General features: G+C 38.2%; 1 protein-coding gene across 1 annotated transcript in view; it reads right to left on the minus strand.

Annotated features, from left to right (window-relative positions):
- The window catches only part of Sos1 (SOS Ras/Rac guanine nucleotide exchange factor 1), a 77,587-nt gene that overhangs the window by 43,777 nt on the left and 18,496 nt on the right, over window positions 1–15,314 (minus strand). Inside the window, exons 2-6 of the mRNA XM_005073625.4 lie at window positions 12,677–12,802; window positions 8,305–8,436; window positions 7,382–7,546; window positions 6,027–6,236; window positions 3,233–3,376 (exon numbers count right to left, since the gene is read on the minus strand). Coding sequence (XP_005073682.1) covers window positions 3,233–3,376; window positions 6,027–6,236; window positions 7,382–7,546; window positions 8,305–8,436; window positions 12,677–12,802 — 777 coding nt within the window. The remainder of the gene's footprint in view (window positions 1–3,232; window positions 3,377–6,026; window positions 6,237–7,381; window positions 7,547–8,304; window positions 8,437–12,676; window positions 12,803–15,314) is intronic.

A 15,314-nucleotide genomic window follows, 5' to 3' on the forward strand; every position in this document is an offset into this window, starting at 1 on the left:
CAACAAACAATAGTGTATGACTAAGTAAGATTATGAGCATTTAGAATATTGTTGCTAGATATTTATTTACTCATATTTAAAGGTGGGGAGCTGGAGAAGTGGCTCAGCAGTTAAGAACACTTGTTGCTCTTTAGAGGACCCAGGCGCCCTCACAGTGACTTACAACCCTCCAGTTACAGGGCATCTGATGCCGTCTCTGGCTTCGGGGGTGCCAAGCACATAATGTGGCACACACATACATGCAGGCAAAATGCATAAAATAAATACATCTAAAAAGATTTTTTTTGGTGTTGAATGTTTACATTCCTATTTTGTATCATCTAAAATTTTGTTGCAGTTTTCATAAAACTAGCAATCTAAACTGCAAACAAAAAAAAAACATCATTTAATAATCATCAATAAGTTATCTCCTAGCTATGTCTAGAGATTCCTGAGGAAATAAAGAGTAGGCATGTTGGTTTTTAGCAGGAGGGACAGAGATAGCTCAGTGAGTAAACACTCCTGTCGACAGGCCTGATGACCTTAGTTCAATCTCTGGGACCCACAGAGTAGAAGGATATGACTGATTTATACAAACTGTCTTCTGACCTCTACTAGATGTGAAACACACATAACAGAGCTTCAGACTCTAACAAGTGTTCATTCCTATAAAAGCCAATTCTAGAAGAGACAAGCGGAAGGATGTAGTAGGCAAGAAAGAATAAGACAAATTATTTTTATGTGTTAATTGCCTTCAGTGTTGTTTTTAAACTACTTCTTAAGATTTAATAGAACACAGGTCTGACAACGTTCCAGACTAGAGCTCTGGAGGTGCAATGTTGCAGGAATGCTCCAAGCCATCCTTCTTCCTTACATCTTCATTCAACTCCTAATTTTTAATTATTGATTTGTTACGTCTCCACTGATTAATGCTATCTGTATCATATGCCAAGACTCTGTAATCCCATTTTGTTTCCATTGTCTATGTATATCAGTAGCAACACTCTACTATGCTATTAATTACTATTTAATAAGTTTAAATATGTGATAGAGCATGTTTCCTCAGTCTGCTGCTCCTTTAAATTGATGTTATCTCTTTTTTCTGGCATGGGGGTGGGTTGGGAGGTGGTGGATGAGAGAGTCAAGACAGGATCTTATTGGGTAGCTAGCATAGACTACCCTAGCACTTGAGACAGGGTTCACACTCATTCTTAGACATTAACGATCAACTTGCTGTACACTGGCTACTAACACTAATAGGAGTTTTTCCATCCATAAGCACAGCGTAGTATGTATTCCCGTTTACTCATACATCCTGTATGAACCTAAATATGTTAATTTTTCCTAACGAAGGTCTTAAAACACTTTTAGTTAGGTTTTTTTTATCACTATCATTATCATCATGATGTATATGTATGTTTTACAGGTGTGTGCAGGTCAGAACTTTTGGGAGTCAGTTTTCTTTCTACCATAGTTCTAGGGATGAACTATAGGGCTGGACCTCACCCAGGGACCAAGCTCAGCCATCAAGCCTGCATAGTATTTTATGGGTGGAACCGTCTCGAAGCTCTTTTTTCTTACTATCTTCTAACATGTGACAGCTTTTGCCTTTAATGCTCTATATTCTGACAGGTGTAACGGCATAGAAATGCTGATCTTTCTTCTAAGCCACTACACCCAACTGAACTCTTTTTTTTTTCTTGTATTTGTCAAGTATTGATTACAAATAAGACAGTTCTTTTTGTTGTTTTTTGAGATAGGGTTTCTCAGTGTAGCTCTGGCTGTCCTGGAACTCGCTCTATAAAATAGGCTGGCCTTCAATTCACAGAGATCCAGCCTCTGCCTGCCAGGCTCTAGGATTAAAGATGTGCACCACCACCACCCAGTAGGCAGTACCTGTTGTATTTTTTCAGTTTCTGAATTCTTCTGGAAGCTCCTACCTACCTCATTTTTTCATCTTTCTGTTTTCTAAAACAGAGACTCTGTGCTACTTAGTTTTTTTGTCAACTTAACACAAGACTGAATCACATAAGAAGAGGGACCCTCAATTGAGAAAAAACACTCCCAACTGATTGGCCTGGACTGATGACTGATGTGGAAGGGCCAAGCCCACTGTAGGTAGTGCCATCCCTGGCCATGTGATCCTGGACTATATAAGAAGGCAAGCTGAGCAGACCAGTAAGCACCTGTCCTCCACAGTCTCTTTTGGTTTCTGCCTCCAGATTCTTACAGTTTCCCCTGATGGTAGATTGTAACCTGTAAGCCAAACAAACCCTTTTCTCCTCAAGGAGGTTTTATCGCAGCAACAGAAAACAATCTGAGAAGTCTTATACTGCTTTAGCCTGGCACCCAACTTACTCCATGGCTGAGAATGACGTGGACCTTCCTATACCCCTGCATCCACCTCCCATTGCTGAGATGAAAGGGTTACAAGGTGTGTATCTGTGTACCGCCACACCCAGTTCACATGGCCCTGAGGACTGAATGCAGGTCTCAACCTGTGCTTGGGAGACTCTACCAACAGGGCTATAGCCCCAGCTCTTCTTCTCTCCCCCTCCCTGCCTCCCTCCCTCCCTATCCTTCTCTTCCCCTCCCTCCCCCCTCTTTCCCATAAGCTCAGCACTGTTATAAAAGATGGAATGGGTTTTAGAATACTTCAAAATGACTACCAGTGATGACTTATTAAAACTACCTCACATTTAGCATTTGAAATACTCAAGGTTACCAGACTTCCCATGGTATTTGAACTATCTGGCCCTTGGACCTGAGTTTCCTAATCACTTCACTGTTCCAATTCTAAATATTAACATGGCTATCACATACATTTACTATGTAAATTAGTCAAAAATTTAAGGAAAGTTATCTTGATTTCCACAAAAAATCTCGAGTCCTGTTATTGTTATTATCCTTTACAAATGTATAGAGAGAAGTAAATATTAGTAACTTGCCTGGAGCCACACAAGTAATAAGTAGCAGTAAGTGGGGGGTAGTAAGACCCGAGAGCCAAACTTTGACTCATTAGCTTCTCCTGATCTCTCCTCGAAAGAGTCACAATGTGACACTACTGGGATTGGCTATAGTGTACTCTGTGAATCTGGTAATGACAACTTTTTCTGTGCTTGATAACAATAAATGTTGACAATGACTACGAGAAAGGAACAATAATGCCCTGGAAACAGGAACTATGGACCCATTTTTAATGTGAATGTAGACTTATGAACAGACTTCTTTTGCTATATAATGACATACTTACCTCTGCTAAGTCTTCAAAACAGCTTCCTACTAATGGGTGGGGACTGCTTTCATCTGTCATCTCTACAGTGTCTTCTATATGGCCCAGTAACTTTACACTAAGTTCATGTATATCTACTATACGACTAAATATGTTTTCTACATCCTGTGGAGAAAAGGGAAAGAAATATTAATGCAGCCATGTTGTATAATAAGTTATCTTTTTTAGTAAGTGAAGTCATTTTATAATCAAAGTTTAATATATTGAAGAATTTTAATGACTTATAATAAAAAACACTTCAAAATTCCTTTTTTTTCATGATATACAATTAAGAAATACATGTCTCTGTCAATCATTTTGCTATAGAACATTTTCATACTCTACAAATCCTCCACACAGTTTACCAGAGAACAACAGGGTCTTGCTGTCTATCTCTGCATTAAATTTGTTGTGATACTACATGAAGAAAACTACAGCTTTATCAGATACATAATTTTACCCAGACATGAAGGACTTTTTTAATAGTCTACTAAACTGTAATAATTTTTTGTATTCTGTGTAATTTTCCTATTGAAATTTAATTTACATATTATAAAACAGCTGGTTTTCTGAGAGTGAGGATGCTGAGGGTAATGTGGATGGGACTTAGATTGTTTAAAGCAAGAAAGTATTTTATATCTTGACAACAACAGGGTTAAATATGGAGAGATACATGCATAAGATCTCACTAAACAGTATATTTTAAGTAAGTGTAATCTTCCTGTGTGTGGACCATTTAAGTATACTATAAAAATATATTTATAGAATATATACTCAATGGCTTCAGTATATCAGACTAAAGTTGTCACCACAAAAGACAAACTCATTAACAAGAGTAACTTCCCACTATTTTATCTACAGTCCCCGCAGCCACAGTTCTCCTTTCTGTGTCTGTTTAGCTGCCTATTCTAAACAGCCCATGCAAACAGATGACATGGTATTACACTAGCATTAATAAACTGGTCATTTCATACAGGCTAGTTGTAATATGGTCTCTGAGACCACATAATTTTATACTGTTCTGTTAAAATCTACTGGTTACTATTTTATCAGTGATTTTTGTTTCTGTGTAATTAATTTTGAGAAATGGTTTGTATACAATAAGATATCCCTACTTTAAATGTATTTATTGGTGAGACTGTATGTAGTTAGTCCTCTTTGTAACCTCATTATAGTTGCTATCCATATTTTCTTGCCTTAAAAACATTTTCCTTATGGGGCTGGAGAGACGGCTCATCAGTCAAAGCACTGGCTGCTCTTTTGGAAACCAGGGTTTGATTTCCATGACCCATAGGGCAGCTTATCTACAACTCCAGTTCCAGAAGATCCAATGACCTCTTCTGGCCATCACAGGAAAACAATCACATATAAAGTAAAATCAAACCATAGTTTTAAAAAGTTCTCTTACGTCTTATCTGCATCAACTCCCACCTCCTCGCAGAAGGAGTGTTCTCCTTCCTGTTACTAGACAATTATCTTTTCCAAAACATTATGTCTGTGTGTCCAGCCTCTCTGCTCATGTTCTTGAGATTCAGCTATTCAGGTGTATGCCTAAGTATACCATTCTTTATTCCTGATGAGTAGCTGTCCACTCTAGGGGTAAATCAGTCTCCCTATGTCCACCCTTGACAGGCATTGAGTTATTTCCAGTTTTGAGCTACTGAAAATAAAGCTGCTATTTTGAATGCTCTTGTTTTTGTTTTTTCTAAGCAAAAAAAAAAAAAAAAACCAATACAATTGTCAGAAATGTAGCAGTGTGTTACAAAAAAGTCAATTTTAAAAACATTTCTAATTTATATCTCACAAGTAACATGGAAATTTTACAAACTCATAAGCAGTCAGTCACTCCATTCTTCTCGTAAAAAGTCTTTCTAGTAAGTGTGTGGAAACATCTCACTATGCTTTGATTTGTACTTCTCTGATAATTAATGATACTGAACACCATTCAGCAAGTTTTGGTTGTTGATTTTTGTTTTGTCTTTCCTTTACTCTTTTTTAAAAAGTAACTTTAATGAAACAACTTAAATGCCATGCATTTCATACATAAGTTTAGCATATTTATAGCCTTTAGACTCTTAATTCTTTATTTAATGTTTGTAGTGCTAGGAACTGAACCAAGAGTCTCAAATGCACCCTAGACACCTCCGCCCCTGTTCCTTTACTGGTTAGCAGTTGCTCACTGTTGTAACTTGAACTCCAGAGCCGCTCCTGTGGGCACCGTCATCACCATCAGTCACCAGGCTCTGCGGCCACATTCTCTTCACTAGTGAGATTAGTATGGACTACCCTGAGACTAGCCTCTTGTCCAAATCCAGTTCCTTCACGCTCCCAATCATACTGCCCATCTAGTTCAATTATGACGCTCATCACACTTTAATGTACTTTCTGTTTACAGCTTTGCCCTGACTAATTAGAGGACTGCTTTTTACTCATCTAAATATGGTGTCCAACAATACAGCTGCTGCTGATAAGTATCAGTTAAATGGCTCAAATGAGTCAATTGAATCAAAAATATCTTCCACCTAAACAAGAGGCTCTATTCCTTGAAATAAATGATTATGTGAATTCATTTTCATTTATATAACTAGTCTATTTTAGATTTCGTCTTTTGATTTCTGATGTTTAATCTCTTGAAACTGCTATAGCACTTTGTGATCATGAATTTAAGTCCCATAACTTAAAAAAAAATGATCAAATTAGAAGTTGTGAATTATGTAAGTTCAATTTTGAAGTGAAATTTAACAACACATGCAAAAATAGCATAAAATATACTTACGTAAGATGAAAACAATTTGGAATTAGAGACAAAGGGTTCTCGAAAAACTTTTATAATTAGATTTAATTCTCTTATATATTGTCGAATTTCTGCCATGAATGCTTTTACCAAATCATAGTAAGTTTGTTCTCCTGAGGTGGAAGGTTCTTCATCAGTTAAAGATAAGATATTTATATCTTCTACATCTTGATGAAACATATCCATCAATACCTGTGCAGTCAGAGATGAAACGAAAGCATCACACACGCTATAATGTGTGTGGAAGTCAGAGGACAAACTGTCCTTGGAGGAAGAGCTGGCTCAGGGGTTAAGAGCAATGATGCTCTTGTAGAGGACCTGGGCTCCACCCCCAGTCCCACATGGTGGCTCACAATCTTCTTTCACTGCAGTTCCAGGGGATCTAATGCTCTCTTTTGGCCTCCATGGACACCAGGCATGAGCATGGTGACAGACATACATGTAGGTAAAAGAGTCATATACACTAAAACAAACTTATTCAAAAAGTTTACAATTAATACTCTTGTTGAGACTCATCCTTCCCATTCTTGTGGACTTCTGAAGTGTCACTACAATATATTTATCTTAGGCTACAATGTAAGTTATCTTTCAACAATTTGAGACTTGCTGGAATTTTTTACTATTTTTTAAACTTTAAAGACATAGTCTCATATAATTGAAGCTCACTATGTAGCAAGGTTAGCATCAATTTCTGATCCTTCTGCCTCCACAGTTGAGTGCTGAGGTGGTAAGCTGGCACAGCATGTGCAGTTGATACTGGCTGGGAATCAGACCCAGGGAATTATACATCCTAGGTAAGCACTCTGTCAACTAAACTACATCCCAGCCCCTTTTAACATGTTTACAGAAAAAAATGTAAACATAAAACCAAGTACTTATCCATTTAAAAATATCAAAACACATATCTTTCTTCAGACTAGGACATTTATTTCACTCTAGATTCTTCTGTAAGAACAAGCACTAAAACCTGAGTAGATTTGGTGAAGAGAATGGTAGGAGTGTGAGGAAAGTGCCATCAGAAAATATCGTCTTTCCTGTGAAGGCATTTAGGTGTCAAATATCTTTACCTTATCCCTAAACACTCCCCCAACACCCCCCTTCAACAGGGTTTCTCTGTATTGCTTTGGAGACTGTCCTGGAACTTGCTCTGTAGACCAGGCTGGCCTGGAACTCATAGAGATCCACCTGCCTCTGCCTCCCAAGTCTGGGATTAAAGGCGTGTGCTACCAATCCACCAATGCCCGGCTCCCCCAACACAGTTCTGTTCTTTCTGAATTATATTAGCATTTAATAGATCATAAGTAAGATTTATGCATAAAATACACAAAAGTTCTTACCTTATCAGCACACATTGCCACTTTAATGTCTTGTTTTGTAATTTCATAATGTCGTATATTTCTTACATAATTCCCCACCAGCTTTAAAATATCTGCAGAAATATATTCTAATACTGCTACTATGTAAACAGAAACTTGGTGGTCAATTTTATAACCTAGAACCTCCTGAAAAATTAAAATGAAAGCATGTTTAAACATCATACACAGTAAATATACTGATTAAAAAATAAAAACATTCAACTTGGCTTAACTTTTACTGAAGCTTGTCATTACCAACATTTAATAATTTAAGTTTTAATAGTTCAATCATGCCTATATATGTAGAATACGCACACACACACACACACACACACACACACACACACACAGAAACAAACACACATACACACATGGGAAACTTTTACTTATGTTTTAAATATTGTAATAAGGTTTTGTGTATCTGTATGTATTAATGTGTCACAGTAAGAAAAAAACTAGCATTATTAGGGTTCTTTGTAATTTTCGATTAGTTCTGGAGAGATTAAAGGGGTTAACTTAAATTTAAGTAGGACCAGCTCATGTAAGTAATCTTCAGGGATTTTTTTGTTCCACCATAACACAGAAACCTGCTGCGGTTCCTGCACAAAATGCTAACACATTTTAAAAGCTTTATGGGACACTTAGGTCTGACCAGCAAGACAAAAATTTTACAAATTGTATTTTCTAGCAACCTTTGAGGTAAACAAAATCCACAATATAACTTTCCCAAATCTCTTCAATGTATTTATTACTATTGGTGTGAAATTACATTAAACCATGTTGCCCAATCTGTACTCATTATCATAGTACCCCTTCCCACAACATGAATTCCTGGAAAACTTAAAAAGGATTTTACTGTTAGTTATTTTGCCTTTCAAAGGCAAGATGGCAGGAGTTCAACTTACCCTTAATAAATGATGAATTCTTTCTGCTGGCAAAGATAAAGGGTTTCTTCTCTTCCTCTTTTCAATAGCTGATTGGGCATCAGCTATTGCCCACTTATCAATTGGATGAGGGAAACTTTTTTGAACACGTTCCTTAGAAAATAGGAAAATAACAACTAAACAACAAATAAATGAAACAGACCTGCCTCTGCACCCAAGTGCTGGGATTAAAGGTGTGCACCATCACAGTCAGCTAAACAAACACTTATTTCCTTGCACCCTTACTTTAATCCTAACTGTAAACTCCAGAAGCATTTTCAATTCAAACCTCAATTTTTTTTAACCATCACCAAGAATATTTACTTTCAAAAACTGTCTACAAGCCATGATATTCAGTCATGATACTGAAAGTTAAAGAATTGCCTGTTATAATAGTTAAATCCCCTTCTTTAAGGTAATTTACTATTAGCAAAAAGTGCTCCCTTCAAGTGTTTAAAACCCATTTGCAGTATATCCCAATGAGAGCCAGTAGAGGTCAGTATTACAAAACCTTTAACATATTCTCAGTATTCAACTAGTAGTATGTAAAACTAGATGAAACTGAACATTGCCCCTGAATACAAACCTGAATGAAAATTTTACTAGTAAATACATTGGCACAGATACTCTAGAGCTAGGTACAAGGAAGGTATAGAAAGCATTTAAGACATCCTAGAAGCAGATTTACTGCAGTTATCTAATCCTCTCTTCATTCTATGTTCAAGGCTGTTCAGGTGTCAGTCTTTAAAACTGGATGTTTAATTCCATTACAAGTATAGTTTAATCAGAAGTCAAAGAATTCTTATAGTTACAAATAAAAGTAGAAAATCTCTTCAAACGCCTAGTTGAAACCCTTTCTATCCGTATGTGACAAAGGTGACAGGAAGGTCCCGAAGGCTGGGAGGGGCGGGGAAGGACAAAAAGAGACATCCTAAACACAAAGTACCCATTCCTCCACTAGCCCTCTCCTCCCCATCTCTCTAGTCACTCAGCACTGTGCTTTGGACTGTACCAGGGCCTCCCGCCTCCTAGGTTAATTGTTCTACCATGAGGCTCCAGCCATGGGATTCCTAACACTTTAAAACCTCAATTCAGAATGACAACATGAAACATAAGACACGAAAGTTGAAGGAGGGTTACTGGGGGAGGGGAGGTGTCAGCAAAAAGGGGATAGGGGGAGAGATGAGTGACGACAAAGTACAGATGACACGTGCGTGAAAACGCACGTGCTGCACAAGCCTCATGACATGAGGTCAGCGCCCTGTGCTCAGAAACCCAGAGTGGGAGAACAGACTCCCGAAGCTGCCCCCAACTTCTAGACAAGCTACATGCATGTCTGCATTAGCACTCTCCTCTCTCCTCTCCCTACCACACATACCCCAATGAAGTTTTTGTTTGTTTGTTTGTTTTTTGGTTTTTTTGAGACAGGTTTCTCTGTATTGTTTTGGAGGCTGTCCTGGAACTCGCTCTGTAGACCAGGCTGGCCTCAAACTCACAGAGATCCACCTGACTCTGCCTCCCGAGTGCTGGGATTAAATGCAATAAAGAATAATCAATCACCATTCTGGTGAGACAGCTCAACAGGTTAGCTCACTTGCAGCCTGATGTCCTGAGCTTGATCCCCAGAACCCACACAGTGGGAGAGAAAGTAGTGAAAGCTGTTCCTTTCATGCAAATGTGGCAGTACACACACACACACACACACACACACACACACACACACACACACACACACACACACACAGAGATAGTTAAATGACACATTTTCAGTATTACACCCTTACACAGAAACTTAACTGAAACAGGGTTTCCTAAATAAACCTTGCCCTTGTTTTATGAAGCATACTACTCTTTTCTATTTCTTTTTGGATGATCAATGCACTAAATGATCTTACAACACAGAGAGCGTTCTCTCCAGTCCCAGAAAATTGATTTTTTTGCCTTAAATCTTCATATATGTCTATTACCTTCTGATACTCAGTTTTCAAATACATAAGCAAAGAAAAAGATGGCCCATAGGATTATTGTAAGGATATAGAAATTTACAAACTAGAACTTTGAAAGTATAAAATTTCAGTGGTTATGAGCAAGTAATTCTCTTCCAGGAGACCTGAGTCTGCCAACACACAGCTCACAACAGCCTGCAATCCCAGGCCCAAGGGGATTGTCCTGGACAGTTTTATGTCAACTGGACACAAACTAGAGTCAGAAAGGAGGCAACCTCAAGTAAGAAAATGTCTCCATAAGATTGGGTTGTGGCAAGCCTGTAGGGCATTTTCTTATATTTTTGGTTGTGAGCCTAGCCTTTAATGGCTGAGCCATCTCTCCAGCCCGGGGAATTTTCTTAGTTAGTGATTGACAGGGGAGGGCCCAGCTCATTAAGGGTGGTGCCATCCCTGGGCTTGTGGTCCTAGGTGTTATAAGAAAGCAGGCTGAGCAAGTCAGTGAGCAGCTCCCCTCCATGGCCTCTGCATTAGCTCCTGCCTCCAGGTTTCTGTTCTGTTTGCATTCCTGTCCTGACTTCCTTCCATGATGAAATGCAAGCCAAATTAAACCCTTTTCTCCCCAACTTGCTTTTTGGTCATCACAGCAGTAGAAACCCTAACTAAGACAGGGATCTAACTCCTTTGGCCTCTGTAGGTACCTGAACTTTGTACATATCTACACACAGATGTATAAACATGCATATAATTAAATATAATAAAAATAAACATTTTAAAAAGAAAACATTACATAAGTGACTGGCATTCTTGTTACTGTCATATTCTTGCAAAAAAACTATCTACAGTTCCAAAGCCTACACATTAGAATTTCATATGGCTTTTTGTTCCTAGTTTATATATTAAAGATGAAATGAGACAAATATAGTTCTGTAAACATAAATGGAAAGATCTGGTTTGTATTTGCAATGTCAGCAGATTAGCAAATTCCTAGAATGTACCAACATCAGAATGATAAGCAAATGAGATTTGTAAGCCCTTTCTAATAGACTAGACATAGGTCTGGACTCTCCAAACCCTGGAACAACATAGCAGAATCAAAAAGAAACCCAAATGAAATTATTGATGTGATAAAGTCAGGCAATCATACTTAAGATCCCTGTGAAACAACATAAATAGGTATTTAGGAGAAATTGTGAATAAAAAAATCTGACTTGACAATTAAACAGAAATGGGAAGAAACCAGCCAGGCCTGGTAGGGACTCCTGAAATCCCAGCAAATGGGAGGTGGAGGCAGAAAGATTCATTCTTGATCATACAGCAAGTTGAATTCAAGGCCAACAGGAACTACATGTGCTCCTGTCTCAAAAACAACAAAACCCAAACCACCAGAAAGAACCCTACTATAAATGAGTTAAGAAATGAGAATCATCCTGTACACGATCTTTTCTACATTACAAATCTGTTATTTGATCTTCTGTTTTTTTCCTTTCTTTTTTGGGGGGGCGTGGTGGGAGTGGGAGTGGGGTTCTGGCTGACCCTGGAGATGGAACCTGAGGCTTCATGTATCCTACCTAATCAATGAGCTACACCCCTGACCCTCAGTGTTCCTAGATGCTTAACTGCCTCAGCTGATATCCAGACCTCCCTCATGACTTACCCCATAACTCACAGGCCACGTTCCATTAGCTGCTTCTTTGAAACAGCAGTCTTCCACACTCACCTAAAGTCCTGTGGTTTTAGAAGTTAAGGGCAAGAATCAATAGAGCCCTCCCCTGGACTCTTCTGGGGTGGCCTTGACGTCCCTATACAGTCAAAGTTCATCTGGAAACCCATCCTCTTGCCTTTACCTCCCAAGTGCTGGTTAAAGGTTTGCATCATCCCAGTGTTTGGCATCTAACTCTTGGGGGCCATACTTTGGGGACCTTTATCTCTAGTACATCACCGTCACCACATTTGCTTTGTAACTGTTACCAGCGAAGCTGTTAGTTCATCTTTCTCTGATCCCAATCTTTTCTACCATTCTCCCTCAGATACTTTATTATCAACCCTTTAACTTTTTGAAATGTAAAGGAAATGCTTTTGGAATGAAACTTTTGTACATGTTCTACTCTTAAAATTATGAACAGAGATCTCTGTGAGTTCAAGGCCATTCTGGTTTACATAGTGAGTTCCTGGACAGCCGGGACTATACAGAGAGGCTCTATCTCAAAAAAAAAAAAAAAAAAAAAAATCATTCTAGTAGCAACATGAAGTTGTTGGCTTAAACTGAAAGGTCAAATCTGAAAGTTATACAACTAAGACACATATAAGCTATCACATCAAACACTTTTCTCCTTTACTGTCATTACAACAAACATACAGGCTAGAAATACATACTGTCAATATGAGACAAAAGTTGTCATTTGTCATACCTCCACATCTGAAGCACTCCGAGGCTGAGCTTGGCATAGCATATTTAATAATTGCAAAATTAATTCTTCAACATACTGAAGAGCATCATCATTGGACTCAAGAGTAGGATGAACTTGCCCCTGAACCTATAAAGAAAGAGTGAAGTAATTAAAATGGGGGTTTGTTCTAAAGAATGTGAACTAGCCTACAAATAGACTGAATATTGTCCAAAAAAAGTCAGAGCTTCTCAACCTCTGTTCCCAGCCTCATGCACCATGCATGCTATTAATATCTTTTGGAGATCCAGTTACCTAACTGTAATTTCACTATTTTGCATATGCTATGGTTTGCAATGAGATGGAGAAATGGGAGTAGGAAGGAGAAGCTAAGGTGGTAATAAAACATTCAGTTTATGTGGGATGTCTGCCCATAATCAGTTACAACTTTCTTTCAACATTTTTCTTGAGTAGAATTGGCCTCTGATGGGTCTCTACCTTCCTTACCCAATGATAAGACCCAAGAGGACATCTCATCAGGTTCACTCGTGAATGTCCAGCATCTAGTACTCTACAGAGCATACACAGTGCACATTATTAGGTATCAAAATGCAGTCAAGAGATGGCTCGGAGGATAACAGCACAAACCTGGTGACCAGAGTTGATCCACACACAAATTACACACTTCCCCAATCACAGCATTTCTGTAGCCAGATGAATTGCCAAGAACCTAGTAGGCCAGCTAGCCTGGAGTCCTCCATGCAGCAGGAGGAATAGAGACCCTGTGTGGAAAGGAAGGCATTTACTCCCCCAAATGTTTCTCTCTCTCTCTCTCTCTCTTACTCACTTACACACACACACACACAGAGAGAGAGAGAGAGAGAGAGAGAGAGAGAGAGAGAGAGAGAGAGAGAGACCCAAATAAGTACTTTGACACTTGTGATTTAGTCTACTATACTATAAGACGATGGACGATCACTGTGGGGGTGGGCTTTGAGGTCTCCTTTATCAAGCTATGCCCAGTAACACAGCTCACTTCCTGTTGCCTGCAGATCAAGATGTACAACTCTCAGCTCCTCCTTCTCCAGCACACGTCACATTCGTGCCACCATATCCTTCCATGATGATAAAGAACTAAACTTCTGAAACTGTAAGTCACCCAATTAAATATTTTCTTTATAAGAGTTGCCATGGTCATGGTGTTCTTCGCAGAAACAGAAACCCTAAGATACATGTTGCCCTACTTTAATTAACATTGGCAGATCTCTTCATGTGACAAGGTGAAATGGTCACTGAGTCTCCCAGGATTCAATGGTTATGAGTTCATCTCTTATAAAGATTTACTTATTGTGGTCTCAATCTCACCATGTGCAAAGATAACCTCATATTTCTGATCTTCCTGCTCACACTTACTGAGTAGTGGGTTACAGGTGTGTGTGTGTGTGTGTGTGTGTGTGTGTGTGTGTGTGTGTGTGTGTTGCTGGGGATATTCCATATACAACATCCGTTAAAACTAAGACAGACATTTATTGTGCAGAATCAAATTCATTATATATAGCCACACCAGTGAACCACAATGACTAAAAACAATAATTGGATAACTGTAATTCTTGTATAGTCAAATGCTGGTGAAATCTGATATTTTTTGGTAGAAGTTTTTGGAATTCAAATTTGATAATTTCATTTACTGGTAGTTACTAAAAACTTAGTAAAACCTATTAGATAAATAAGTCAAACAGAGAATTACTTTACTTACAGAAAATGAAGCACAATTTCTAAGTTTCTGAACACTAATCTTTGTTATCTATTCCTTCAAATTAGTTTGCGAAATTCATTTACACAAGAGACCAATAAATTATTTTATTTCCTCAAAAAAATTTTCAAATCCTCTGACTGAAAACATGGTTAAAAGTAAAGCATATTCCCAACTGCCAGATTTACACTAACTAATCTTTAGTCATCCAAGAAAAATGTGGTTAAGATACAGAAATGTAGCACTTTATTTCACCTAATACAGAGAAAGAAAAAAAAATGCTGCCCATAAGACAGTGTTAAGAGCTAAAGTACTCCATTACATTCAAAACTGGGACCCAAAAGATCCAAACTGTATGGGACTATACAAAATAGGTTACCCTGACAAATCTCACATCAGTTCCCTGAAGCCATTCAAGGCTGACAGAGAGAGACAGAGAGAGAGAGAGAGAGAGAGAGAGAGAGAGAGAGAGAGAGAGAGAGAGAGAGAGAGACAGCGAGTGTGTTCTATGACCAATGGTAAAACAAATTTTAAAATGTATTTAAACTAGATGTGGGTTTTCCTTTAAATGCAGTTTTGAAAAATATTGTATTTTACACTTATATTTACTGATACATAAACTTAATATATTTCTTTAAATGTAATTAATATTCTTGAATGAAAATACTTCACTGGAGGCTCAGTGGTTAAGAGTTCAAGTTGCTCTTCAAGAAGATCCAAGTTCAGTTCCCAGCAAATGCTGGGAACTTGGGCAGCACACAACCACCTATAACTCCATCTCTAAGAGATCCAAAACCTTTGGCCTCTATGACACACATACACATAAAGTAATAAAAATCCATTTTTCTAAGAGACATTTTTAATGTGTATGTGTTTTGCCTATGTGCACCACTTACGTGCCTGGTGCCT

The sequence above is a fragment of the Mesocricetus auratus genome, unplaced genomic scaffold, assembly GCF_017639785.1.
Source record: "Mesocricetus auratus isolate SY011 unplaced genomic scaffold, BCM_Maur_2.0 Super-Scaffold_100024, whole genome shotgun sequence".
NCBI classification, from domain to species: domain Eukaryota; kingdom Metazoa; phylum Chordata; class Mammalia; order Rodentia; family Cricetidae; genus Mesocricetus; species Mesocricetus auratus.